The sequence below is a fragment of the Ziziphus jujuba genome, chromosome 11 (genome assembly GCF_031755915.1).
Source record: "Ziziphus jujuba cultivar Dongzao chromosome 11, ASM3175591v1".
Taxonomy (NCBI): domain Eukaryota; kingdom Viridiplantae; phylum Streptophyta; class Magnoliopsida; order Rosales; family Rhamnaceae; genus Ziziphus; species Ziziphus jujuba.
This window is the reverse complement of record NC_083389.1, coordinates 6,513,180-6,538,785: the sequence shown is the minus strand read 5'-3', so window position 1 is coordinate 6,538,785 and position 25,606 is coordinate 6,513,180. Positions and strand designations below refer to the sequence as shown.

General features: G+C 32.4%; 4 protein-coding genes across 6 annotated transcripts; 3 read left to right on the top strand and 1 right to left on the bottom strand.

Annotated features, from left to right (window-relative positions):
- Positions 1 to 732: 732 nt before the first annotated feature.
- On the top strand, positions 733 to 5,797 carry LOC107431861 (3-hydroxyisobutyryl-CoA hydrolase-like protein 3, mitochondrial). 2 transcript variants are annotated; one of them, XM_016042881.4, is made up of 10 exons: positions 733 to 1,020; positions 1,714 to 1,815; positions 2,308 to 2,360; positions 3,296 to 3,430; positions 3,539 to 3,635; positions 3,881 to 4,010; positions 4,329 to 4,507; positions 4,614 to 4,741; positions 4,869 to 4,970; positions 5,536 to 5,797. In XM_016042881.4, exons 1-10 carry the CDS (start codon positions 771 to 773, stop codon positions 5,635 to 5,637), a joined length of 1,278 nt encoding a protein of 425 aa, XP_015898367.3. In that variant the 5' UTR covers positions 733 to 770; the 3' UTR covers positions 5,638 to 5,797. The 2 variants fall into 2 exon arrangements, with proteins under 2 accessions (XP_015898367.3, XP_015898365.3); XM_016042879.4 differs by lacking the exon at positions 2,308 to 2,360 and adding an exon at positions 2,027 to 2,091 and having other exon boundaries at positions 735 to 1,020.
- Positions 5,798 to 5,939: 142 nt separating this feature from the next.
- LOC107435384 (nudix hydrolase 20, chloroplastic) lies at positions 5,940 to 10,230 on the bottom strand. The gene is made up of 9 exons (XM_016046990.4): positions 9,835 to 10,230; positions 9,645 to 9,709; positions 9,373 to 9,535; positions 9,134 to 9,214; positions 8,265 to 8,390; positions 7,410 to 7,489; positions 7,139 to 7,254; positions 6,828 to 6,948; positions 5,940 to 6,125 (listed from the first exon to the last, which is right to left on the bottom strand). The coding sequence occupies exons 1-9, from the start codon at positions 10,114 to 10,116 to the stop codon at positions 6,056 to 6,058; spliced, it is 1,104 nt and encodes a 367-aa protein (XP_015902476.3). The 5' UTR covers positions 10,117 to 10,230; the 3' UTR covers positions 5,940 to 6,055.
- Positions 10,231 to 12,538: 2,308 nt separating this feature from the next.
- On the top strand, positions 12,539 to 18,250 carry LOC107431865 (uncharacterized). 2 transcript variants are annotated; one of them, XM_016042885.4, is made up of 15 exons: positions 12,539 to 12,864; positions 13,329 to 13,406; positions 13,872 to 13,921; positions 14,030 to 14,083; positions 14,355 to 14,407; positions 14,678 to 14,750; positions 14,951 to 15,012; positions 15,209 to 15,277; positions 15,720 to 15,825; positions 15,973 to 16,052; positions 16,304 to 16,404; positions 16,776 to 16,871; positions 17,071 to 17,138; positions 17,278 to 17,323; positions 18,056 to 18,250. In XM_016042885.4, the coding sequence occupies exons 1-15, from the start codon at positions 12,679 to 12,681 to the stop codon at positions 18,134 to 18,136; spliced, it is 1,203 nt and encodes a 400-aa protein (XP_015898371.2). In that variant the 5' UTR covers positions 12,539 to 12,678; the 3' UTR covers positions 18,137 to 18,250. The 2 variants fall into 2 exon arrangements, with proteins under 2 accessions (XP_015898371.2, XP_015898372.2); XM_016042886.4 differs by having other exon boundaries at positions 12,546 to 12,864; positions 15,991 to 16,052.
- A 1,403-nt stretch (positions 18,251 to 19,653) lies between these two features.
- Positions 19,654 to 20,341, top strand: LOC107435386 (small polypeptide DEVIL 10). Its single transcript, XM_016046992.4, has one exon. The coding sequence runs from the start codon at positions 19,775 to 19,777 to the stop codon at positions 19,952 to 19,954; it is 180 nt and encodes a 59-aa protein (XP_015902478.1). The 5' UTR covers positions 19,654 to 19,774; the 3' UTR covers positions 19,955 to 20,341.
- The last annotated feature ends 5,265 nt before the right edge of the window (positions 20,342 to 25,606 follow it).

Genomic DNA, 25,606 nt, shown 5'->3' with positions numbered 1-25,606 from the left:
GTCTTTTTAAATAAAGAAATCAAACCCATATCTTTTCCAAACTGTTTCTAAAATAATACTAAAAGTTCGAAAGTTATTCATCGTCCAGAATACAATATATTGTGACGTGGTTATTTATGTAATGGTAGTAATGATGGCATTGTGTATGAAAAGTGAAACGATAAAATAACGAAGAAGACCGATGCTCAATGGTCACTAAACAAATTGTAAAATTGACTGCGACCATTACCAATTCTGATGAATAATAACACTCAAATAAGAATATATGGCATTTTCCAATGTTTTATTTTGATACTGTCATGAATTTATGGAAATATTTCATGGTTAAAAATTGTTTTTCTTTTTCTTATTTTATTATTATTATTATTTTTTGGGAAATTGTTGGTTAAAAAATTGTCATGAAAAACTTAAAGCATCAAATCCAGGATTGTACTTTAATATGGGCTAGATCTGTTTACGTCAAGACGCTAGTCCACAAAGCTTTAAGCGTACTTTTGAACAACATGGGCCAGATTCAATCTGGACCTTCATGAGTTGGGCTACACTTCAATGCCCAAATGACTTAAACATCCTCGCATTTCACTGAAAACTTCCAGGCAATGACGGTGGAAGTAACCCATTCCTACGTAGCCAATGCAGCAAAGGTAATTCAAAGCGAAAGTGAAGGGCAAATGAGGACAAAGAAAAAAAGCAAATCATCCATCTCACACTCTACACTCTGACAAATATATATCACTGTACTTTCAGGGAAAATAGAACGGTGAAAAAGCATGCGAAGCTCGTTCGGATTTGCACAGATTCTTACCAAATCGACCTCGCTCTTCTTCAGTCCATTCACTCAGTCTCAGAGAATTAACTTGCAGAATTTCTCTATCTGCAAAACCTTCAAATCCTCTAGCTCGCTCCGTTCCTTTGCGATTATGGCCAGCGCTGATGAGTTCGTCAAGGGAATCGTCCACCCGAACGGTGTCGCCGTAATTACACTCGATCGTCCCAAAGCTCTTAACGCAATGAACCTAGGTTTCAATTCTTCACTCTCTCTCTCTCTCTCTCTCTCTATTTATATATATATATATATATTTTTTTTATTGTTAAATTATGCTATTTGTGCGGTTCATTTTCGAATTGAGCTGTGCGATTAATCATTTTCGTACATTAAGCATCCGTCTCCTTTTAATTATTATTTTTTTATATCTGTGGTAGATGAATATGCGATTGAAAGTGCTGGTGATTTGAAGATTTTGGAAGAAAATAATCGGTTTCTGTTGATTATACTGAAAACTCCATAAGCTGTTAGCTGTGTGTTTAGTTATTTCGTTTTTTGAGTATTTGTAGTTCGTATGAATGTTGCATTCTACTTGTGCTTAGTGTTGTTCTCTGTGTAGATTCTATAGAATTTTTTTGTTTATAAGATTCATTTGGAAATTTGAAGTGGCGGAGTTTGAAGCGATAATAGGACAGTTTTCTGCCGATTATTGTATAAGAAACTTAATACTTATTAGCTTTAATAATAATAATAACAACAACATGAATTTTTAGATATATTCATGTGGAATTTGTTCACATTGCAGATATGGATATAAAGTATAAAAGCTAATATGCATTCTTAGATATATTTACGTGGAATTTGTTGACATTGCAGATATGGATATAAAATATAAAAGCTACGATGAATTCTTAGATATATTTACGTGGAATTTGTTAACATTGCAGATATGGATATTAAATATAAAAGCTATCTTGATGAATGGGAATCAGATCCAAATGTGAAGTGTGTTCTGATTGATAGCAGCTCAGCTCGCGCCTTTTGTGCAGGTAACATGGAAGAAAATTTCATATCTGGTTTTTGTTAATTAATAGTTTATTTTCAGCATGTTGTCTACTCTTCTTCCTTTTTTTTTTTTTTTATTTATTTTTTTTAATAACTTATCTACATTGATTTTCCCATATATATTCTGCTTCTTTGGTGAATATTTTTGGTTTTGAGTAGTAAGGTGTTCAGGGTGATAAACCATGGCTAATGCAGGAATGGATATTAAAGGGGTTGTCGCTGAAATTCAGAAGGACAAAAACACACCTCTTGTTCAGAAGGTTTCTCCATGATGCTGTTTTGCTCTAGTAGTATTAGCATTCCTTGTATGAGTGCTTGTTTGGTGGTAATTGTATGTCAGCAGTGTTTTTGCTGATTCCTGTTATGTTCTTTTGTGTTTCTTCCTACTTCCTTTTTATGTTCCATTGTTGTATAATATAAGTTCACTTGCCTTAAGCTTTGTTCAATTGATAATCAAAATGTTAGTTTACCTGCAGGTGGTGACGTGAAGCAGATTGTAACCAAAAACCATCTATCAGATATGATTGAGCTCTTGTGTACTTTTAACTATATTATCAAATTCTAACCCCTTATAGACTATTAAAACTAAAGTAAGAAAAATAACAGTCTTGTCTACCATATTGTCTGCACTTATGATAATGTCGTTTAAAAGATGTTACCATTAATCTCCATTCGACAATTTACAAATTTGGTCCAGTGTAAGTACTTTTGGACTTACAACCACATTCATATTTATAAACACCTCAAGTTCCCAAATTCCTCTTCATTTTCCTAAACTAAAAAATAAATGTGAAAAGTAAACATGATCTAGATGATATTGTTCCCATGGAATAGTTCCTTAATGATAAATGGTTGTTGTATCTTGATTTAATTATTCTCAAACATAATATCAATGATGGAAATGGCCATGACAACTTTAAACTTAAATGTGATCATGAGAGAATGTTTAGTGTTACTTATTGAAGAAGAAAATAACTCGATCTGTTTATGAAATGGTCATAATCATATATTGATCTAAAGGTTGTGATAAAAATGAATATAAGAAGATACGTGATCAAGATATTGCTAAACATAAAGGTGTATGAAATGCTCTGATACAAGTTTTGGCTCTGTTTCTAGTTGGTTTTTTTTATTTAATCATATAAAAATTGATATATGAATGAAGTTTTTCTACTCTGTTCTATTTTGATCGGTACATACAAATTGAGCCTTCTTGTACTCTGTTCTATTTTGATCCGTGCATACAAATTGAGCCTACTTGCATCTTCATAATGACATGATATGTTTGGAGGGTTACAGTGACTATTAAATTGGAAAGTTTATTTTTAATTCTTGCTTTACTATAGCTTCTTCATCTGGCTGCCCTTTTATAATTTGTCTGCCTCTAGTTGCTGCTTGAGACTGTAAGTAGCCTATCATTGGCTACCTGATTTTAATATGCCTTATTTGCTGCACCTTGGTCAGGTGTTCACTGCAGAATATTCTCTGATATGTAAAATCTCCGAGTACAAGAAGCCTTACATAAGTTTCATGGATGGCATAACAATGGGCTTTGGAATTGGCTTATCAGGTCATGGTCGCTATCGGATAATAACCGAGGTATACTTGCGTTGTCGTGCTGAGTTTTTTAGTGTTATCGAATTTACATGCAATAACTTATTATTTTTTCATTCTTTCTAAATTTTTTGTGTTTTAAATGCATTTCAGAGGACTGTTCTTGCTATGCCAGAAAATGGAATTGGTTTATTCCCAGATGTTGGGTTTGCATATATAGCAGCAAAAAGTCCAGGAGGTGGCTCTGTTGGTAAGCTTTTTCTTATCCTAAACCACAGTTTGTTTCATTATATTCAGCAAAGGCAATATGCATTTGATCTTGTTATAGAAAAGTTACAAGATAAGTCTAGGATGTAATCAAAATTCGTAGGATATAAATGTTAGTCTGCTAGAATGAGTTTGGGTGGTAATGAGAAAGAGTTCATAAAATTCTTCGTGATTTACTTTAAATATCATCTTTGTTCTTGGGTTGTCTAACAAATATGAACATCCTAGGTGCTTATCTTGGATTGACTGGAAAAAGGATTTCTACACCTTCGGATGCACTATTTGTAGGCCTTGGAACACATTTCGTGCCATCTGGAAGCTTGGGTTCACTAAAGGGAGCTCTTTTGTCAACAACCTTGTAGGTTCCTGACCATCCTTTTCACCTTTGATGACTTTTTTCAAAAAAATTTGAGGGGGTCGAAGTTAATTTCTTTCCAACTTTCTCTTTAATTGAGTAGGATGCTTGCCTTATTACATTGTTAATTTTAAGTTTTTCACTATATGGTATACACCTAGATAAATTGAGAATTACTGAAGTCCTTTATTCACCACCAAAAATAAATAAATAAATAAATAAAAAATAAAAGAATTAGTAAAGTTCCTTACTTTCACTTGGCATTATCATTCATTATATCACCTAACTGGATGAAATAAGGTAACTCCAATGTTGATACAGTTCCCAGGACCCACATGAGGATGTTAAAGCACTTCTGGGGAAATTCAGTGGCAACCCCGAGTCTGAGGCCCAGCTAAGGTTGCTTTTACCTCAAATAAGTTCGTCATTTGGTGCAAATAAGTCGGTTATTCAGACAATTGAGGAACTGAAAAAGCAACAGCAGAGTTCAGATGCTACTGGTAAGTTTCTAATACCACTTCGTTAGTCTGAAGAAAACTATATACATCACATTGGTTTTTCTCTTTGTTCTTATTCATTCTGAATTCTTTCGTTCCATTTTTGCAGTCGTTGAATGGGCTAATGAAGCTCTTCAAGGCATTGGAAAAGGTTCTCCTTTTTCACTTTGTTTGACACAAAACTATTTCTCCAAAGTTGCCTCTGCACATGGAAGAAGTGACAATGCATTATCCACGGTGAGCTGGGATCTTTATTTTGCTTATCATAATGTTGTTGCCCGCATTTGATAATTTTCAATCTTAAGTAACCTGCACTATCAGAAGTTTTGCAATTATATTTGCGTTGTGCTTTACTTTTTTTCAGCTAACCGGTGTGATGAAAACTGAATATCGCATTGCTTTGAGGTCTTCTCTGAGGAACGATTTTGCTGAAGGTGTACGGGCAGTTTTGGTGGATAAGGATCAGGTACCCTATGTTGTTTTTTTCCTCAACTGAGATCTAGGATTGCCAATGGCGATGGCCGGGTTGGCCTCCCCATTTACCGACCCCACTCCATTCCCTGCCTCTTTTGTAATTGGGCTGGGCTGGGATTCGCTGGCTGGAAACTGGGCAGATATAGGACCCGTAAGAATAATAAATAATTTTAAAATTTTATTGTTTACGTATAAAATAAATATATATTATGTAATATGCATATGAAAATTATATAAAATTATATTATGTAATATAATTCTATGTGTAAGTATAAATATACTTTAAATAAAAGAAAATATTAAACTTATTAATTATCATATATTTAAATATAAATATGCACACTTATTTAGTATATTATAAGTTATTTAAAATAATTATTATATATATATATATATATATATAAATTATATGTTGGGAATTTATAGATGCTCTTTCCCACATTATAAAAATTCGATCGATAATTTAATGCGTACAATTAATATGTCAACTCAGCATGATACAAATTGCAAAACTCGATATTAAGAGGATATATAAGAGTTTTGTTTTATTTTTGCAGAGTCCCAAGTGGAACCCGTCTAGATTGGAGGAAGTCGAAAATAAGGACGTCGAAGCTGTCTTTGGACCACTGGATCCAAATGTTGACGAGTTGCGTGTGTAGCCTATTCTTACGTTTTCTTTTAGCAAATAGACAAGTCATTTTACCAAAACAGAAAAGAAGAGGAAGCAATAATAGACAAGTCGGTAGATAACATTGGATTATATTCACAATTGTGTGCCAATAAGTTAACACCATATTATCAAATAGTCATTTTCCTTGAGGAGGTTTTAAGGTTCATTTTTAATACATTATCTATGACTATGATGAATACCGTGATTGGCACTAAGATATTATTTTAGCACTTGTTCTAGTTATAGCTTTTAATTTTAATTAAACATGCTACAACTAAGAACATGTCACTATGGTCGTCAACTCATAAGTAGTACATTAAAATGGATCGTAAGCTCCTTGATTAGTTTGAATTACATTATAAAAGAAGTTTTCGTTTGGGTGTTGGTAATTCAAGTAATTGGTGTTACTACGAACAGTCTCCACTTCTCAAACGACGAAGCAGATCCAAGTATCCAAAACATTCAGGTTTAATATACCTGTGTCAATTGATAAAATAGTAAATTATAAGGCAAAAAGGAAAGTCGGTAGTGTTCCTAACAAAATAACAACAGGCTTGCTCCTTTAGAAGCAATTCACAATGATTATTCAGTAGAGTTTATAAATTTCTATAAAAGACGGGGAAAAAAGATCTAACCTAAAGGAGAATCCATGCAATGGAACAAATAAGAACAGATCAATAAGTAATATTCTTAGCAAAAAAATAATAATAATAAAAGATAAAAACAAAAACGAAAGTAATCTCCAAGTTGTCAGACTATTATATTATATGGTCACATGCGGGGACGAATGGAAACTCATGCAAAGTCACTGTCTGGCTTTATTTTTTATTTTCAGTTTTTAAAACATTATTTTAAAAATAAAATTGTTTTTATTTGTTTCATAAAAACAAGGTGTGTTTGATCAGTAGTGTTTGAAAATAGTTTTTAAATTAAAAAACAGAAAACATCATTTTAATGCTTTCTAAATTTTGCTTTTTTTTTTTTTTTTTAATTTGTTTTCTAAAACTGTTTTTGAAAATTAATAGCCAAACAAGTCTATTTTTGTTTTGGAAACACTTTTCTATTTTGTAGAATAAAAAACTGTTTTAAAACCAATTGGCCAAACAGGCCCTAAGAATGCTAAGATGTGAAAAAGTAAGTAGCCAAGGAGAAAAAGCAAAGTAGAAAAGGAGAAACTACCCATGTCGAAACAAGAAATCAATGATGACGAGAGTGCAATTTGATTTGAATAAATCTGTCCTTCGAATAACATTTGCAACCAGTGGCACAGGGATCAACTTGAAGCTCTCCACCTCTCCATCTATCACAAGTTTAATAAACCATTCGAAGGGATAAAGTTCTCTCTCGAGAAAACAGCATATAAAAAAAATTAACACAATTTTAAAAAAATACAAAATGTTCTATAAGATTTATTCTCCAAAAAAAATGAACATAGTTATAGTAATATCTTACAATAATCATTGAAGAAAGCTAAACTTTAAGGGGCTTACCTTCATTCCAAGGTATAAAACTTTCAGGGAGTTTTAAATCATAACAAAATAAAACATCCCGCTTGTACCTATACTCATCAATGTCCATGTATGACACTGCACCAACTGCTATTGCACTGTGAGAAAAGTACATATGAACACATCAAACAGAAAGGTTGCCACAAATATTCTCTCAAAAAACAGAACAATCACCCACCATATTTCAACTTCCAAGCGAATATAGTCCATGTTAAATATGTAGAACATAAATTGATAAATTAATAGAACTCACCTACTAGAAATGGATCTGGGTATCCCAGCTTCCTCTTCGCATTCTTTCACAAGATTCTCACCACACGCAATCCCATGTGGCTGCAATTATCATCATTGAAATGGACTTTTAATCTCGGTAACATAACAAACATTACAGACTAGAGAAAACTAGGATATATTTGTTATCTGGAATAGAGAGGAAAAGAAGTTATTCCATATATGATTATCTTAATAAATGGTCAAACGAGCTTTATTGTACTCGTTAGTATTATTAAAGATTTGGAAATAACTAATTCTGCTCAATTAATTTTTCTTGTCAAAGTTCTGAAGTAGAGCTCTGAATTTTACAGCCAGGAAGAACAACTGAAATCTTCCACTTCCCTTGGAACAACCTTATATTTCCTGTCTAATCTCAAAGACAATTAACATCTTAAAAGAAATTATTAAGCAAAGGAACTTTGGCTACGGTTTCAAGCAACAATCCTATAATGCAAGAACAAAGAAAAACTAGAAGTTCAACAAGATAACAATTCTTTCCTCTGGACTTCCTCTTCTGGTTATGAACTCTAAAGCCATGTTAGTTTAGGAAAGAAGGATACCATATTGCTTGATTAATGCAATAGGCATCATAAAGGTGGCAAAAGTGGAGCTGGTTGGGGGTTGCAAAAGTTTCAATAAATATGATGAACAGGAAAAGGGAACAAATCCTCCAAAAAGCAAATGAACAATTACCCTAGTCAATCCTTCTATGAAATCACTAGTATATGCTTCTTCTCAGCTCATTTTACATGTCATGAGCAAATATTCACTTAAAAGTGAGTATGCAAGAACATAAGTTGCCAATGTTTACGTAAATTCAAAGATTTTTACAAACCAGTCCTCCAGCAACTAGCTGATCGAGCATCCCTGGATACGTGGGTTTCAGTTGACTTCTCTTCCCTATCCACAAAAATTTCTGGCCATCTTTCTCAACATAACCATTCATTTGAACTCCATAAACCTGTCCCAAAAAAGCAGTACAAAAACTATCAGTTATATCAATTAGTATTCTGATCAGCAAACAGACAGGTTTCTTTAATTAGATTTGAATTAAATGAGTCCTTGGTAAATATATCACTAATAACACTCTGGCATGACTAAATTGTCTACCCTGCAAAAGATAACAAGCAGTAAAGCCATGTTTTGGATTAGAACAGGTAGGGACCATGGCCACCCTAATATCATAGATAGCTTTTCATTATATGCTTATTACTCTTTGGATTTCCATCCTCCAAGCAAAATCCTAGCACCATTTCAGTAACATACAATATGCCAAATGATCTGATCCCAATGCAACGGTTCCCACAAACATATTCTATGATACCTCTAGTCACGTGAAGAAGAAACCAAAAAATCCAATATATAAACTAAAAAATTTAAACAAAAACTTCTGATTTCTTTTTTGGAATCTAATATGGAATGTTTATGACTATTTCTCACTTAACGTCATATAAGCATGAGCAAAGAATTGAAAGTTAAGCTTAATGGATACCAAAAATCCATATATTCAAACATATTTATGCTGGAGGATGTTAATATGCTTTGCACATCTGTTATTCAAGCAAGTTGCAAGAGGCTAAACAGATTTCAGAATAAAATCTTCAAAACTTTTTGGCCATAGATGATTGATAATGGTGTGAAAGGAGTCCGAGAGAATCATCATCCTAAAACAACAGATCAACTTCCTAAGGAAATAAAAAATACCTTTATTCCAAAGTAAGGAGCAGCTGCACGTTCTAGCGAGAAAAATGTCGGTGCACCAAAGGACGAAGTTACAGGATAAAGCTGATCGGAATAAACGAAAAATTAACCAAAGCGAACTAGATACTCGCTTCTATGACATGTTAGCCTTAAAGATCCAATAACATATGGAAATAAACGTATAAGGCACAACCTCATCTAGGATTTGAATGAACATATTCTCAATCAGCTTAAATTAGTACCTCGTTCCGTATACCTGGAATCAGTTTCTCCCCCAAGCTCTTGATTACTTCTCCTACTGCTCTAGTTCTATCCTCTGATGTCTTAAGAGACGAATGCAAGGTCACCTGGTTATCTTCTGAGAAAATAAACACATTCCTGAACCTCCTCAAATGCTCAGCAAATCTGCACCGATTTGGAAATCATCTTACGCGTTTATGAATTTAATTTCAGTCAATAAACTCATCGCAGATAGCAATTCAAATTATTTCTATGATTGCAGAGGAAGCTTTACCCATTGTGGATATAACCGACAATTTGATTCTCAATTATAAATGGAAGGAACTCGGATTGAAATTCCTGCAAGCGGTTTCAGTAAGACAATGAGAAACTGAGCAACGTTTGGGAAACTAAGAAAATGTAGGCAGGAAAAAAAAAAAATGAACAAATGTTGTGTTTGGCAGATGAGAAAATTTATAACTTACTGATCCGCGATTACAGGCTTGAATCTTGTCGAAGTAGGGTTTGAGATCGGAAGGATCGTCCGGAGCGCTTTCCGGTTGAGAAATTCGAATGACGTCATTCCAGGTGAAGCTAGCAGTGGTTGATAAGGACGCTGAAGGAATGGATTTTGTCGAGCTGAGATGAGAACGACAGGAAAACGTCGCCGTAGATGTCTTGAGGAAAGGGACTGAAGCTGTTGAAGAGCAGCGAGAGGAGATCGAAAAGCGGATTTTGAGAGGGAGATAAGGAATGCTGCAGGCCATGAACAACTGACTTCGCAGAGATGCTAATTCTTTTCTTCTTCTTTTTTTTTTTTTTTTCTTTTTTTTTGGGAAAAGCGCATAGAAGATAATTTTCAAACTTCATAAAGAGCAGATTTTACTAATTTTGGTCCTAGCATTTAAGAGAGTAATTACTCGATTTTCCACTAATTGTGCCGCGAAACTCTGTTATGTTAAATTATTCTAAAAGGTTTCCAAAAATAAAAACTAAATAAATAAATAAATATTCTCAAAAGGAAATTTTATGATGTTTATTATATATTTGATAAAATTTAGTAAATATTTTTATCTTGTTATTTCTTTTTCTTTTGATAAAATTTGATAAATATTTATATCTTGTTATTTCTTTTTCTTTTTTTACCAGATCTCTTCTTTAAATATCCCATACTCTATAGTTTTTTTTTTTTTTTTTAAAGGGGATATTGCACTTATCTTTTCAGAAAAAAAAAAAAAAGGGGATATTGCACTTTAATACAGTATGCAATTTAGGGGCTATATATTAAAACCCACCGTATTAGGCCTATTAGTTTTTGATTGCATGCACATCAGTTCAACTGGACCTCAAACCAACAGCAGACTAGCTTTCCGTCCATCCTGCTCTTCACGTTTTCTCTTTTCCAAATTGCAATTAATCTAATTTTTACCACGATATACCCATCTGCAATTTTATTTTTTCATGATTTCCTAATCATATTGCCAAAAAAAAAAAAAAAAAAAAACTCATAATCATTCTCCCTCTCTATCACATCCAAATTTACATACAATTTTTCTTCAACACCAAACAAATTCTCTTCATTTACTAACTTTCTACCATACACTATTTCCTCTTTTATTTCTTGTTCGAGCTTTCCTTTATTAGATTGGATTCCAACTTAAATAGAAAGACTCTATATAAATTGTTCTTAACAAAGTCTTTCTTTGTGATTTGGATTCCAAACAGATGAAGTTTGCTCATCAAAATCAAAAACTACCATTTTTGCTTTAAAAAAAAAAAAAAAAAAGAAACGAAAAGCACAAATCCAGTTCTGGTTTTGATAAACCAGTGCCTCAACAGTAGAATTTTCTTCAAAAAGATGTAGTTATGGCTTTAGATGCAAAATGCAAGCTTTGGTAGCACATGAGCGACTCCAAAACAACTGGCCCATGAGTTCAAATCGATGGTAACTTTGCTACGCTGCTGCTAAACCGGTTTAGCACTCCCTTGGATCATTACAAAAATTACCAAATATATTTTTTAGGAATGGTATTTCATTAAAAAATTAAAAAAATTAAAGTTTAGGAATTAAAAAAAAAAGAGACTGCGCGGGAAACACATGTACGGATGAAAAGTTACTATTCTGTTATCTCAAATCCGATCTGCTTTAAATTAAAAATAGAAGACTCAATGTCCTGGGTTTCTAAATATAATGTTTAAATTGCATGGTTCTCAAATTAGAGGATACAAAGCATAATAAACTTTTCTTTTAATTAAAAAATGTTTCCTAATTGTATAAAAACATATTTAAAACCTTAATACACTGAGTAGGTTCATCCATTTCTTTAAAAAAATAAAAAATAACTTTTTTTTGTTTGAAAAATCACATTAATACTTTTAAGGTTCGACAAATATATATATATATATAAAAATATTTGAGATAAATACTTTAAATCACAAACAAATGCATAAATAATTTATAATCTTATAATATAATTATAATAAATAAAACCATCAGAATGTTATTTTGCTTTTGAAAAATATAATTTGTCGACAAAGATATCTATAAAATTTAGCAGAAATTTACTTGTCAGATTCGTTTCCATCATATATTTGTAACAGTTTGTTGATAAAATTAAAAGTGATAATTTATATTGAAAATTTAAATTTTTTTTTCGAGTAAGAAAGATTTTCATCAAACTTTCGAATATATTTTGCTTTGGAACAAATATTTGTCCATAAAGATACCTACAAAATTTAGGGAAAAAAATGTATACATTTCAGTTTGATGATAAAATTGAGTGATAATGTCTATGTCAACGTTACCAAAAAGAAAATGATAATGTCTATGTCTAGTAATAAACAAATAAATATTATCCAAAATAATTTTTTGGACAAAGAATAAATTATTCCAGGAACTTTTATGGAAAGCAAATGAAACAGTAACCCATTAATTTTTATATTTTTTTCCTATTCCAATCTGATTTTGTTATTTTTATACGGTCTCAACTAATTATATCTATGAAAAATTAATTTCTCTAAACGAAAACCGATATAAACATAAATTTTCATTTAAAAAAAAATACATGAGAAATTTTCTCTTTGTTTCCTTCTAATTTTTTTTCACACGTAAATTTCAAAAAAGATTTTAGTTGTCAAATTTATTTTTTAAAAATACTTTATACTATATTATCACACAATTTGAGAAATAGAAATAAAATCAATTTTTAACCTTTCATTGCGGGAATAAAATTGCTGCCTAAAATACAAAAACAAAAATCAAATAAATAACAAAGGAATGCCACGGACAGTAATTCTGTTCCAAGAATTTCGAATAAGTGACTAAATCCATGAGTTCCCTCTTTTTTAAAACTTCCTCAAATACTGAATTCCTTTACGTTCTCGCTTGTTCTTCTTCACCGTCACCTTCCAATCGCCGTCTCTCCCGCCTGATTACGTGTTCCAACATGTCTTGCCCCTCTCAAACTGCTTTCCCTACAATCAGAACCGTCACCATATCCTACTCCGACCTCAAGGTAATCTTTCTCTCTTTGCCTCTGTTCGATTTCTATTAAAATTTTTAGCAAACTAGTTTTTATTTTTTATTTTTTTGGGTTCATTTTCCTTCTAATCTGCCGGTGTTTGAGAAAGAAAAACAAAGTCAAAAGGGGGAAAAAAAAGAAGAAAAAAGTTTATCGGGTTGAGTGTTGACCTTTCAATCATACAATACAAACAACAACGGCGGAGTTTTATTTATAATGTTATTGTTTTTTTTTTTTTTTTTTTTTTTTTTTTTTTTTAAAGAGCAATAAAAATTTATGGTCCTTGTTTTATTTATAATATTTCCCGGTCCGATGCTTAAATCATTGGATTTTGCATGATAGTCTTCTCAGCAATAAAAAAATTACACTAATATTATTACATAAAAAAAAAAAAAACACTAAATTACGCATGATTTTTTATTTTTATTTATTATTTTAACTGCGTTTGGTTGAAGCAGGACAAGAACGCGGATTTATCTGCCAAGATTGAAGAAGGATTCGGGCCAAACGGACTGGGAATTCTATCAGTCAAAGATGTATAAAACGGTTTCACATATTAGCTGTTTGTGAATCATTTGCTTATAGTTTAACCATTTAGATTAGTATTTTTACGTGTTCAAGCTCTGTTTGGTATAGTATATTACCCTCAAGGCATCTCAAATTTGTTTTTGTGTGTGTGTGTGTGTGTTAGGGAATATTATAATTGTAATCGAATTTTCTCAAAGTGAAGAAGGTTATGAGTTCATGCATTATGGATTTAAACGTCTTTAGCTTGCTTAGTTCTTTGAAATATTTCCATAATGTTTTTGAGCAGCATAACAAGTTTGTATATGGTTTTTCTATCTGCATAAAAAATTCTTTTCTGAAATGTGGTGTTTGATAAATATATGTTAACCTTTTTGTTTGCTTTAACTTATGCCTTTGTTAACTAACATACATCTTGTAGTATCAATGGCAATTTGCATTTAGTATTGCTGTAATCTTTTGAGTTACAATTTTAGGTTCCGGGATTTCCTTCCTTGCGTCGAAATCTTCTGCATCTTTCGCCTAGGTATAATCCGAACACTATTTTATTTTAGTTTGAGCGCCCTATGGTATAAGTGAAGGAAGAGTATTCAATATATTATTGCTTGTGGCTATGGTCCCTGTCTTTTATCAGATTAGCCAACCTGCCTGAAGAGGTGAAGAAGGAACTTGAGGATCCTGATAGTAGGTAATCCATATCAAATGGGTAGTTTATGCATGGTTACATTTGCACATACGTTGACACAAACTTCCTTCCATATTCTTTGTATTGCTGTGAAGGCCTACATCTAACTCTTAGAAGGATGATGACAATATCTTAGTTATCAGAGAGCTTTTTGCCACCTTGAGAAGTCTATTTGGCAATGTATCATATTCCTGTTTTAAGGATTGCTATCACTTACGTTATTTTGGTACTATGATGTGTGACTTATGTATCTTTAACTCGCCATCATTGGTAGGTACAATTTTGGATGGAGTCATGGGAAAGAGAAGCTTGAATCTGGAAAACCTGGTAAACTTGTCTTATTTTCAGTTCTAGAAACTCTTAGAAATAATTAATAACCAAGCATGATCAATTTGTAGTGCCTTGTGGCAACATTTAAGAATGGAACTGATATATGGTTCAATATTTGTAACTGATGTGTATACATAGGATATTATTCATGGTGGTTTCAATTGTTTGAATGGATATAAGACACAGTGTGATTAGTTGATACTTTGTATTCTCTCTTTGCTGATGGTTATACTACCTGTAAACTTAATTTTGATCTTTAATTTGCAGATATGTTGAAAGGCTCTTTCTATGCCAATCCAATATTGGATAGACCTACAACAGATCCTTATCTAATCCAAAGGTAACCTGTTTGTTATATATAGTACTTAAGCTTTTATCTCCGAGATAGAGTCATATGGTCATGAACACTCATGTTTGGCAAAACTATCCATGTATAGTACTTGTGTTATGTAGAACTTTCTTGAGCATTTGAGAAATTATCTGTAAAAGACATGGTAAGATGTATCTTATGCCATTTTTTACCCAAAATCAAACTTACAGATATTCATCATACTGTGGATCAAATATATGGCCTGATAGTGCACTTCCAGAACTTGAAGTAGGTATGTTATCGAACCATCATATGATTATCTTGGCTGTAAATATTCAGTTATTTTTCATGTATGGATGTTGACTTTCCTGATGCTTGTCTGAGAGTACACTCCTGTCTCCACTGAAATCATGTTGAATCTGGATAGGAAGACGCCATATTCATATTTTTTCTTACTGCAATTTGGTTTGGATCCTTGTTCTTTGTAGCCTTCAAAGCTCTTGGGAAGCTGATCCTTGATGTTGGACTCTTGTTGGCATATCACTGTGATGGATATGGTAACTTCTCTTTGTATATGTATATCCACATGCATTGATACTTAAATGAACTATTTTATGTAGGCATCATTGTTCTTGTAAGTTGTTCAAATAGTTGAATATGCGTGGTTAACATATTTGCCCGGACAAACAAAAATACCATTTTTTAAAATTTTAAGGTTTAGTAGGAAATTAATATACCACAACTTACAATCTTTGGAAGATTTTCCATTGCATTTTGAAACAAAATGTCTGGATCATGTTTTCCATCATGAGATTAAACCTTGAATGGCTTTGTTTTTCAAGTCAAAATGGTGACTTGTGCAAATGCTTAGTCAGAAAGATTGCCTGCTGTAACCTACTTGTTATCCTGTGCTTCTTTTTGCTCATCTGTGTTTACTTTTAATGTATTTCTGTTCTGATGTATGCTTTCCCTTTCAATTTTCAATGAGCTCTTGGTCAGTATCCAAAGTTATGAAAGTGGGTGAGGATGAAGGCCTTCAACAGATACTTCTTCGCTCTCGTTGTCCTAAAGGACGTCTACTTTATTATTTTCCCACAAGACAGAGGTGAACTTGTTTGGTCCTTGTGAAAAATTTTGTTAACTGATTAATTCAACACTTTGGAGAAGATCTATTACTTTTGTAGTTATCGTGAACATTCAACATTGCTCGTATCTTGATCATCAGGAAGTATTGAATTTGTATTTGAATCAGATTACCAATGTTTTGCAGTAATGATGATCACACCTTGTCGTCTTGGTGTGGATGGCACACAGACCATGGTTCACTGACAGGTGAATGTGTTTTATGCTCATCTAATTCAGTTCTTTCTACAAGCTTAGAACTGGGGTTTTTAATTTGCTATTTTAATGAAAAATGACTCTCCATTCCTTTATCTATCATCAATTCAATATGTCATGTAATAAGCCATGTAATTCATATGCTCTAGTTATGTTGATGGAACACATAGGTTGTCAAACTGTCTCTACTTACCGTCTTAATAAGTGAATTTATGTCTAATTTTGTTCTTCAATTCATTATGTAGGTCTCACCTGTGCCATGTTTATGAAAGATGCTGTAGAAATAGCTTGCCCTGATAGTGCCGCTGGGCTTTATGTTAGAACAAGGAGTGATCAAATTGTCAAAGTACACTTTCTTATTCTTGAAATTCTAGCGATGAAAGGCTTGAACTATTGTATGGAACTAGAATGCAATTGAATTAATAAAAGTTCTTTACTATAATCAAAATGAAATCAAATCACTTGATCTAAGAATGGAAGTTGAAAAAGCAAACAAGATCTTGTGCAAAATATTTGAACTGATGAGAGAGGAAAAGTAATATTGCTTTGGGAAATTATTTAGTTTTCTATTGTCTTGTCTCCCAAAACCCAAGGATGATTACTTCATTAGTAGTTTGCAGAATGCTTTTTTCATATTTATACTTATATTATAATGATTGTATACTTTAGAAGGATAAATATAGGCTTTTTAATAGCTTGGTTCCCTTAATTCTATAGGTTGTGTTTGGAGAAGATGAAATAGCATACCAAATCGGTGAAACCACTGAAATCCTGTCAAGAGGTTATCTTTGTGCAACACCTCACTGTGTACAGGTACTTATTATTGCCCCGTAATTTTATGTCTTGGAAATAATTTTGTCAATTTTATGGTTTAGTTATTTACCTGTAGAAACAAAACTTGCACCTGTCAAAATCCAAGGCACATTTACTGATTAAGTTGTGAAATTATCTGCTCTTTTCCTCTTTCTCTTCCATTCGCCTATTGTCCACTAATATCATTATTTGATTTCAGGCACCCAAGGAAGAGGAGGCTTCTGGTATTGAGCGGTCAACATTTGCACTATTCATGCAACCTGATTGGTATGCACTATTCAGAAAAAGTTTGTTGATATATTCTGCCTTATAGTTGATCGCAATCAACTACTGTGACTCTGATTTCTTAAAAAACTTTTTTTATCATCTCAAAGTTGCATAAGATGTTTGATTTCCGATTGTGTAGGGAAGAAAAGCTTAATTTCCCTGAGGAGGTGCATATCCATAAAGAGGTATTTATTTTCCTCCCTAATTTCGCCATTGGTTGGCATGCCTCATTGTAATGAAGAGGTTGGTGTGTGAAGTAAATTTGACAGTCCAGGTCCTAACTACTAAATAATTTAAACAAGAAGTTTCTGAACCTTAGAAAAACCGAGTATAAACCATAAACTAAAAACATAATTTTCTTAAAAATATCCGTTATGTTTCCTCCGTGTAGTCAAATTCCAACTTGTCTTGTTTTGGTGGAAGTCCCTTTCTCATTACCATTTTAGTTATCTTTGCCAAGATCAACCTGATTATTTTTTAACCTTTGCTTGGATGAGATATCGAACCTAAGTAGGTCGATCGGTGGTCCGTATGATTTGCTTGCTTCCAATCAGAATATAACATCTCTGCATAACTTTATCACTATAAATCTTCTGGTTCTGCACTAGGAAAACTATAATCGTAATCCTCCCTTCATCTCTAAACTAAATTCACGACACGTGTTTAATATACAGCGAAATTTTGTCTAGTTTAAGACAGGTATTAACTATTTACCCTATAAAAAAGGATAGGTGTTAGCTGTTAACCCATATATAGGTTCTTTTATGGGATCCAAATCAAACATTAGGTAACTATAAATCATATAGTGATGTTTCCAATTCTTAATGTATCTTCCTTTTCTTTTTCTTTTTTTTTTTTTTCCCCTCTGCAGATTGTTATGTAACTTTTTACTTTTTATTTTATTTTTTTTGCTCCAGCTGATTCCATCAAATGGCGCTCTTACTTTTGGAGAGTACACAGAGAAGCTTCTTGACAAATATTATCACCTGAAAACATAACTGTCTTTCCTTCATGGAATTTAGAAATTTCTTCTGTATATAAATCTTACTACTAATGGATGAAAACTTCTTCCTTTGCTTTGGATTATATTAATATATATGGGCTTTGATTGTTGGGAGGCTTTTTTACCCTCAAAATCTTTTTGGGTTTTAAAACCGGTGTCTAAATATTGTATGTGGTTTGTTCTCGGCCAAAAAAATGTAGAAAATGTTGCTTTTGTCACCAGCTTACTTTCTGAAAATTAAAATATAGTAAGTACACATAGAGACAAAATTTACGCGAAGAAGATAAGGCACAGCCTACAATCTCTTTGCCACGTCAATGTAGATTTTATGCGGCCCCAATGAAACTCGCGTTCTCTCAGCATTTTGTTCAACAAAACAATAGAATAATAATATTAAGCTTAAAAAAAAAAAAAACAATAGAATAATATCAAAGAGTCGGCAAAAGGAAAAAAATTGTTCCAATATATCACAAATTCACAATACGAATATTCCTCCATATCGTGACAAGCACAGCCGACCTTTACCTATCTTAGCCTCCTCACTAGCTCTACCAGCCCCTAAATTCTCATATTCATTGCGAGAAAATGAAGGAGATGAAAAAAAGAAAAAGATAAATTGAAATTGGGCAGCCAGCCTAGAAGGCAAACGCGAAATAAAAACGTGAACAATAAGGACAAACATGCCACGTGGGTAAGTCGTGGAAATGTCGCAGAAGGTAGGGGCTGCACTTGGTTTTATTTCCTTCTTCCACACCATTCTCACACGGCATTCCCCTCTCTCTCTCTCTCTCTCTCTTTATTCTCTGCTTGCAGAGTGAGCAGGTGTTTTCATTTTCAGTGTTTGAACACGCCCCACACCACAGTGTTTTTGACCATTCGGCCAACGCATTAAGAAAAACGTTACCTTTTTCTTCATCACATCAACTTGGTTTTCCTTTATTTATTATATTTCTTAAAACTATTTCGGCCGCAAAAACGAAATTCGATTTGATTGGCTTTCCAAAATTTTATTCAATCGAGATAAAATTTACATATTCCTATTTATCATTTTGTTTTTTTTTTTCTTTTATTAGCTTTTTAAAGTTCTGGTTCTGTATTTCTTTAATCAATAAAAATTAAACATTTTAATAAATCTCAAACTTGACAAGTTAAATTTTACTGCTATACTTCTTTTTCTTTTTTTTTTCAATATTTTCCAGCGTGGTGCTCCAAACTTTCAAGTCTCAACGGAGTCAAAGGAAAAACTATGTCGAACTTTTCATGTCATTGATTTTTTAGAATAATTTTATTTCTTCTTTTGGTTAGAAAATGAAGGTGGTGACGATAGAGTGACAAATACCGAGTCACACAGAGAGTCAGGTATGATACAAGTCATTGTTGCGTGCAAAAGTAGGATTCCATATGAAATGACATCAAGCTTCTAAGTGGGGTCCACCATTACCAAAAATTAGAGAGAGAAAAAGAGAGACAGAGATAGAGATGCGAAAGACTGCCCCTTTGGAGGCTCCAAGTGGATGAGCCTCTATATAAGAACCAAAGCCTCCTTGGAGACAGTTTCAACAATTAGTTTTTGTGTTTCTTTCAAAATCCTCATCCGCCACTTTCATACCCACCAAACACTTTTTTGTTCTCCATGGCGGTTTCTTCTTATTACTTGACGCCAACATCGAGGCCTTGCAAGATTAATAACCGGAAAACAGGTCTCAGAAAACGGTGTTTTTTAATGGTTAAGCAGCAGAAGACGCGCTTCTACATCCTCGGTCGCTGTATTTCGATGCTCCTCTGCTGGCAAGACCACGCTGTTTCTGATTAGCTCGGTTGTTGATTTGTCAAACTTTCCAAGTTTACGCCATATAAAAACCACTGCTTTGTATCAGCGATTTCAAGGTCTGAAAATTTCAGAATCTCAATATTGTAGGAGATGGATGTGCTTTATTGAATATAAACGAGATGTCACGTGGTGGTTGAGCTTATTTTCTGGGTCCGAGGCCAGCCAGCCATTGCGAGCCACATCACACATGAGCAAAGACTAGCTTCTTCAATCTTGCCCGCAAAGCAAAATAGAATAAACAGAAGATTAAGCAGAATCTTTGTTGTCTTTGAGAATTTGTGTATATATATATATATATATAAATGCTTGCTTAATTGTTTTTCCTGTATTTTGAAATTTATATGAGCAGTTGAGCAACATATTTAATCATCCCTTATGATTCCAATCTTACTGTGGAAATTTTGCACTGTCCAATTGGTATATGTACAATCAAGAGAAAAATCGACATGATCCCTTTTTCAGTTCAAGAGCAAAATGAAATACAACTTTTTGCCATTGCTTTTGTTAAAAGATATAGGTTAAATGTAATTTTCTGTAGCATCAATTGTGGAGTGATCATTCTCTTTCTTTTTATTTATTTATTTATTTTTTTCCCTCATTTTAGCTTTACACCGAATGATATAATAAAGTTTTAGTTGGGATTCTAGAATGAAATAATTTAAACCAATAGAAGCCTACAAAAAAGTATAGGTAACATTGTCGTATTAAAATTAATAAAGCTTACACATGAAAAAAAAAAAAAAATACATTACATAAAAATTAAACAAATGAAGTTGACAAGTCGTATTACTGTAACTAAACAAATTTTGAAACTTCCTCGAATACAAAAGATAAATATGGCAATCTGGAATAGTAGGGGGTTGGGGCCACAAATTTGGATATGCAAAGCCTAATTTGGTTTTTGTACTTTTTAAATTCAACATTGATTGTGACCTCTGAATATAAAATGCATGTAGATAAGTTAACATTGAGAGGGAAAAAAAATTTCGGAACACACAGTCATTTTTTATTTTTATTTTTTTTGAAGCAGGGAACGAAGTCGTTAGATGTATAACAAAAATACAAAAGACATGCTGCGGAATGCATATATATAAAATAGATAGCAAAGTATAGAAGCCTACCAAATTCATGCATTTGGATACAATTTCAGAGAAATAAAAAAAAATGTTAAATAGTGTTATCGCAGTTGTCCTATATATATATATATATATTTCTATATGTCATATGAGTTTTTGTATGTAGAAATTATATAGTCAATAAGCTGCTGTTGTTGACTAACAGGAAAAAAATAATAATAATAATAATAATAATAACAAAATAAAAGAGAAAAGAGAAAAAGTTGCTTTTGCTTTCAATTGTGTTGGCTCATGCATAAAGATGGGTTGGTGGTGATTGGATCTTCTTCTCCAACCCAACCATCTTGGTGGTATTTGTCAAGGCTAAGGAAAAAAACAATAACTGAATTTCAGGACTTTTACTTTTATTTTATTTATTTATTAATGTTTTTGAATAACGTACTATATATCATATTAATAGTGTGGATAGAAAAAAAAAAAAATACAGAAGATCCTACGAGAAGAATGGAATGAGATAATTTTTTTCTTTTTTCCTTTTTTATTTATAAACGTATGAAATAATTATTGGGATTAAATTCACGAAAAAAAATTATTATCTTCAAATAATTAAAGAAATAATTAAAAACACTCGCTAAATTAAAATCAAACAATCGTCCCCCATAAAAAAAGAGAGAGAGAGAGAAATAAAAATAACAGGGAATCTAGCCCATTGCCCTTTGTTTGGAGGGCTTACTGAAATATACCCATTCCCTTTCAAATTTTGTTTATTTACCCATCCATATCTATTTTGTCCCTAATAAAAATTAAATATGACTTGAATGCCCTTTTTTTTTTTTTTTCTTTTCCCTTCATGAACCCTCGCCACAATCCCAGTTCCCTGCACCCTTCCTTCTTCCTTCTTTCCACATATAATCCCTCCCATTGAAAACAAAAAAATCTCTGCTTCAACCATTGCTCAATGGATTGCACAATCTCATCCAAAAGCACAGCCATAACACAAAAACACGAAAAAAAACAAAAAAACAAAAAAACAAAAACAAAAAGCAGAACCTAAATCACAGCAAAGGACAGCGAATTTTTTTTTGATTCGTCGAAGTTTTTGCCTAGATAGATGCTGAAAGCAGCGACTTCGAGGCCAAGACCGAGAAAGGTGTGGTGGAGCTAATCACTGAGCCTAGGATGCTTCCTCCACTCGACCCTGTTTCCTTTGTGCTCCGTTCAGGAAAAATGAAAAAGGTTTTCACATTGATTTCTCTTGGCGAATTTGGCCCAATGTCCCTTTTGAAAAAGCTTTGAGGATATATATCCACCGAATTGTGAACTTTTTTGTTTTGCCCTTTAATGTTCATTATGCCCTTAAAAAACTTTTAAAAGATCTATATGTCTCTTCTGTCCCTCTTTTGCTGCTTCTTCTTCTTTCAACTCCAAACGCCTTCACTTCCATGGCCTTCATGTTCGTGCTTCTGCAAATGCTACTGCTTCTGCTGACTCTGGCAATGGCAATGGAGCCGTACTAGCTCTAGAGAAGAACCCACATGTTACTCCTTATGAAAGACAGTATTTCCCTCTAGCTGCCATTGTTGGTCAAGTACTTCCCTTGTATATATATATATATATATATTTTTTTTTTTTTTCCCTTCTTCTGGAGAAAAACAATGCTTTTTTCTTGTTAATTTGGCATTTTCTTATGCAAATAGAATATGGGTTTTGGTATGGTGTTTTTAGTGAAATGGATCTTAATTATTTGAATTTCTTGAACTCTTTCTGGAGTTTTGGTTATCAGAGAATTCGTAGATTAATTTTGTATCTGGGTGTGATTGCTTGGTGTTACTTCTCTAATGGATTGACGTGGTTAAATTATTCCAACGAAATAGATTGGTTGAATAATTAGGACAAGAGGCATTTTAAATTTAGGGAATGTCCTATCTCATTTTGTACAGCCACTAATGCATATGGAAGAAATAAATTAAATAGGACAAATATTAAAATATTCTTTAAATTGCTATAAATAATGTGATTTCACTCTATAAACCAATTAACATTTATTGATGATTAATTAGTTAATTCTTCACCAATGTGAATTTGTGTATACACAATGTCTTGTAGGATGCAATTAAAACTGCTCTATTGCTCGGGGCTATTGATCGTGAAATTGGAGGGATTACTATCTTTGGAAGTCGAGGAATAGTCAAGACAGTGATGGCTCGTGGCCTACATGCAATTTCGCCATCCATTGATGTTGTTGCTGGTTCAATTTCAAATGTAGATCCAGCATGTCCTGAGGAGTAAGGATGTTGAGTTCTTCCTGGTTATTTTGTAAAATCAACAATTGATGTAATGCTGTTTGTGAATGACCATAAAATGACTGTGTCATAAGTCATCTGTTTTCAACTCTCATGCTAAAGTGATTGAAAGGGTAGAGCAGGTTTTGCATCATCTTTCTTACATGACAAGCTTAAGAAACTCTTTCTTGGGAAATCATATGTTTGATTCTCAATTTTAAACTTTTTCATTGCCTTTTAGTTTGCTTTTAGTTTAGTGGTTAGTTTGTAATATCAACAATCGATGTAATACTTTGATAATGTGTGTTTCGACCAAGAACATGAAAAATCTAATTTTATTAATGATTCTCAGCAAAAGAATCCACAAAAAATTTGGAAAATGTTAGAAAATTTCATCCAAAGTTGATTATCGATGGGTCATCAATAATTATGATGAAAACTGTCAATAATCCAATTTAGAAATCCATGTGCTTGTTAAAAAAATTACCATTTCCATCGATAATTACCGATACCCCATCGGTAAACTCAATTTGACAATTTTTTCAAAATAAATCACCATAATTCAATCCGACAACTTCGATAATGTGTGTTTCTACCAAAAACGTATTAAATCTAACTTTATTAATAATCTTCAATGAAAGAATCCACAACAAGATCGAAAAAAAAGGGAAAAAATTTCAAATAAATTTGATTAGCGATGGTGTATTGGTAATTACCGCTAAAACCATTGGTAATCCATATTAAGAGTTCATATGCTTACTGAAAAAATTACCGACAGTTTCATCGGCACTTATTGATACCCCATCGGTGATTTCAATTTAACCATTTTTTAGGCAAATTACTACAATTTAATCCGACAACTTCGATAATATGTGTTTCCACCAACAACATGCTAAATATAACTTTATTAATGATCCTCAACAAAATAATCCATAAAAAGATAAAAAAAAAAGAAAAAATTTTAAATAAAGTTGATTACCGATTGTGTATCGGTAATTACTGAAGGTTTCATCGGTAATTTAATTAGGAGTCTATGTGCTTACTGGAAAAATTACCAACGATTTCATCAGTATTTACCGATATCCCATCGGTAATTTAAATTTGTCCATTTTTTCAAAGCAAATAATCGCAATTCCATCTGACGACTTCGATAATGTGTGTTTCCACTAAGAACAAGCTAAATCTAACTTTAGTAATGATCCTTAACAAAAGAATCCACAAAAAATTTGAAAAAAGTGAGAAAATTTAATCCAAAATTGATTATCGATAGGTCATCGATAATTACCAATAAAACTGTAGGTAATCTAATTTAGAAATCCATGTGCTTGTTGAAAAAATTTCCGATGGTTTCATTGGTAATTACCGATACCCCATCGGTAATTTCAATTTGATATTTTTTTCAAAGCAAATCATTACAATTCAATTTGACAACTTCGATAATGTGTGTTTCTACCCAAAAAATATTAAATCTAACTTTGTTAGTGATTTTCAACAAAAGAATCCACAAAAATATTGAAATAAAGTGAAAAAATTTTAAAAAAAATTGATTACCAATGACTGTCGATAATCAAATTTTTCTTTTTTTGGGGTAATTTTTGGACTTTTCCCAAACATTTTGTGGATTCTTTTGTTCAGGACCAATAATAAAGTTATATTTAGTATGATATTGGTGGAAACACACATTATTAAAGTTGTCGGATTGAATTGTGGTGATTTGTTTTGAAAAAATTAGAGAAATGTAAATTATCGACGGTCCATTGGTAATTACTGATGAAAATTGTCGGTAATTTTTCCAGCAAATACATAAAAATCTATATTAGATTACCAATGGTTTTCATCAATAATTACCAATGTACCATCGGTAATCAACTTTGTTTGTAATTTTCTCACTTTTTCCAAATCTTTTGTTGATTCTTTTGTTCAAGATCATAAATAAAGTTATATTTAGCATGTTATTGGCGGAAATACACATTATTAAAGTTGTTAAATTAAATTGTGAGGATTTGTTTTTAAATAAATGGATAAATTTAAATTACCAATAGCCCATTTATAATTACCAATGAAAACCGTCCGTAATTTTTCAGCAAATACCTAAAGACTTATATTAGACTACCGACGATTTTTATTAATAATTACAGATGGACCATTGGTATTACCGATAGGAACTATTTATAATTTTCTAGCAATCTTACCAATTTTTGGAAAGATTCTCGATGGCCCATCCATAATCAACCATAAATCAAAATTTTGCCTTTTTTCTCTTCTTTTTGTGTTTG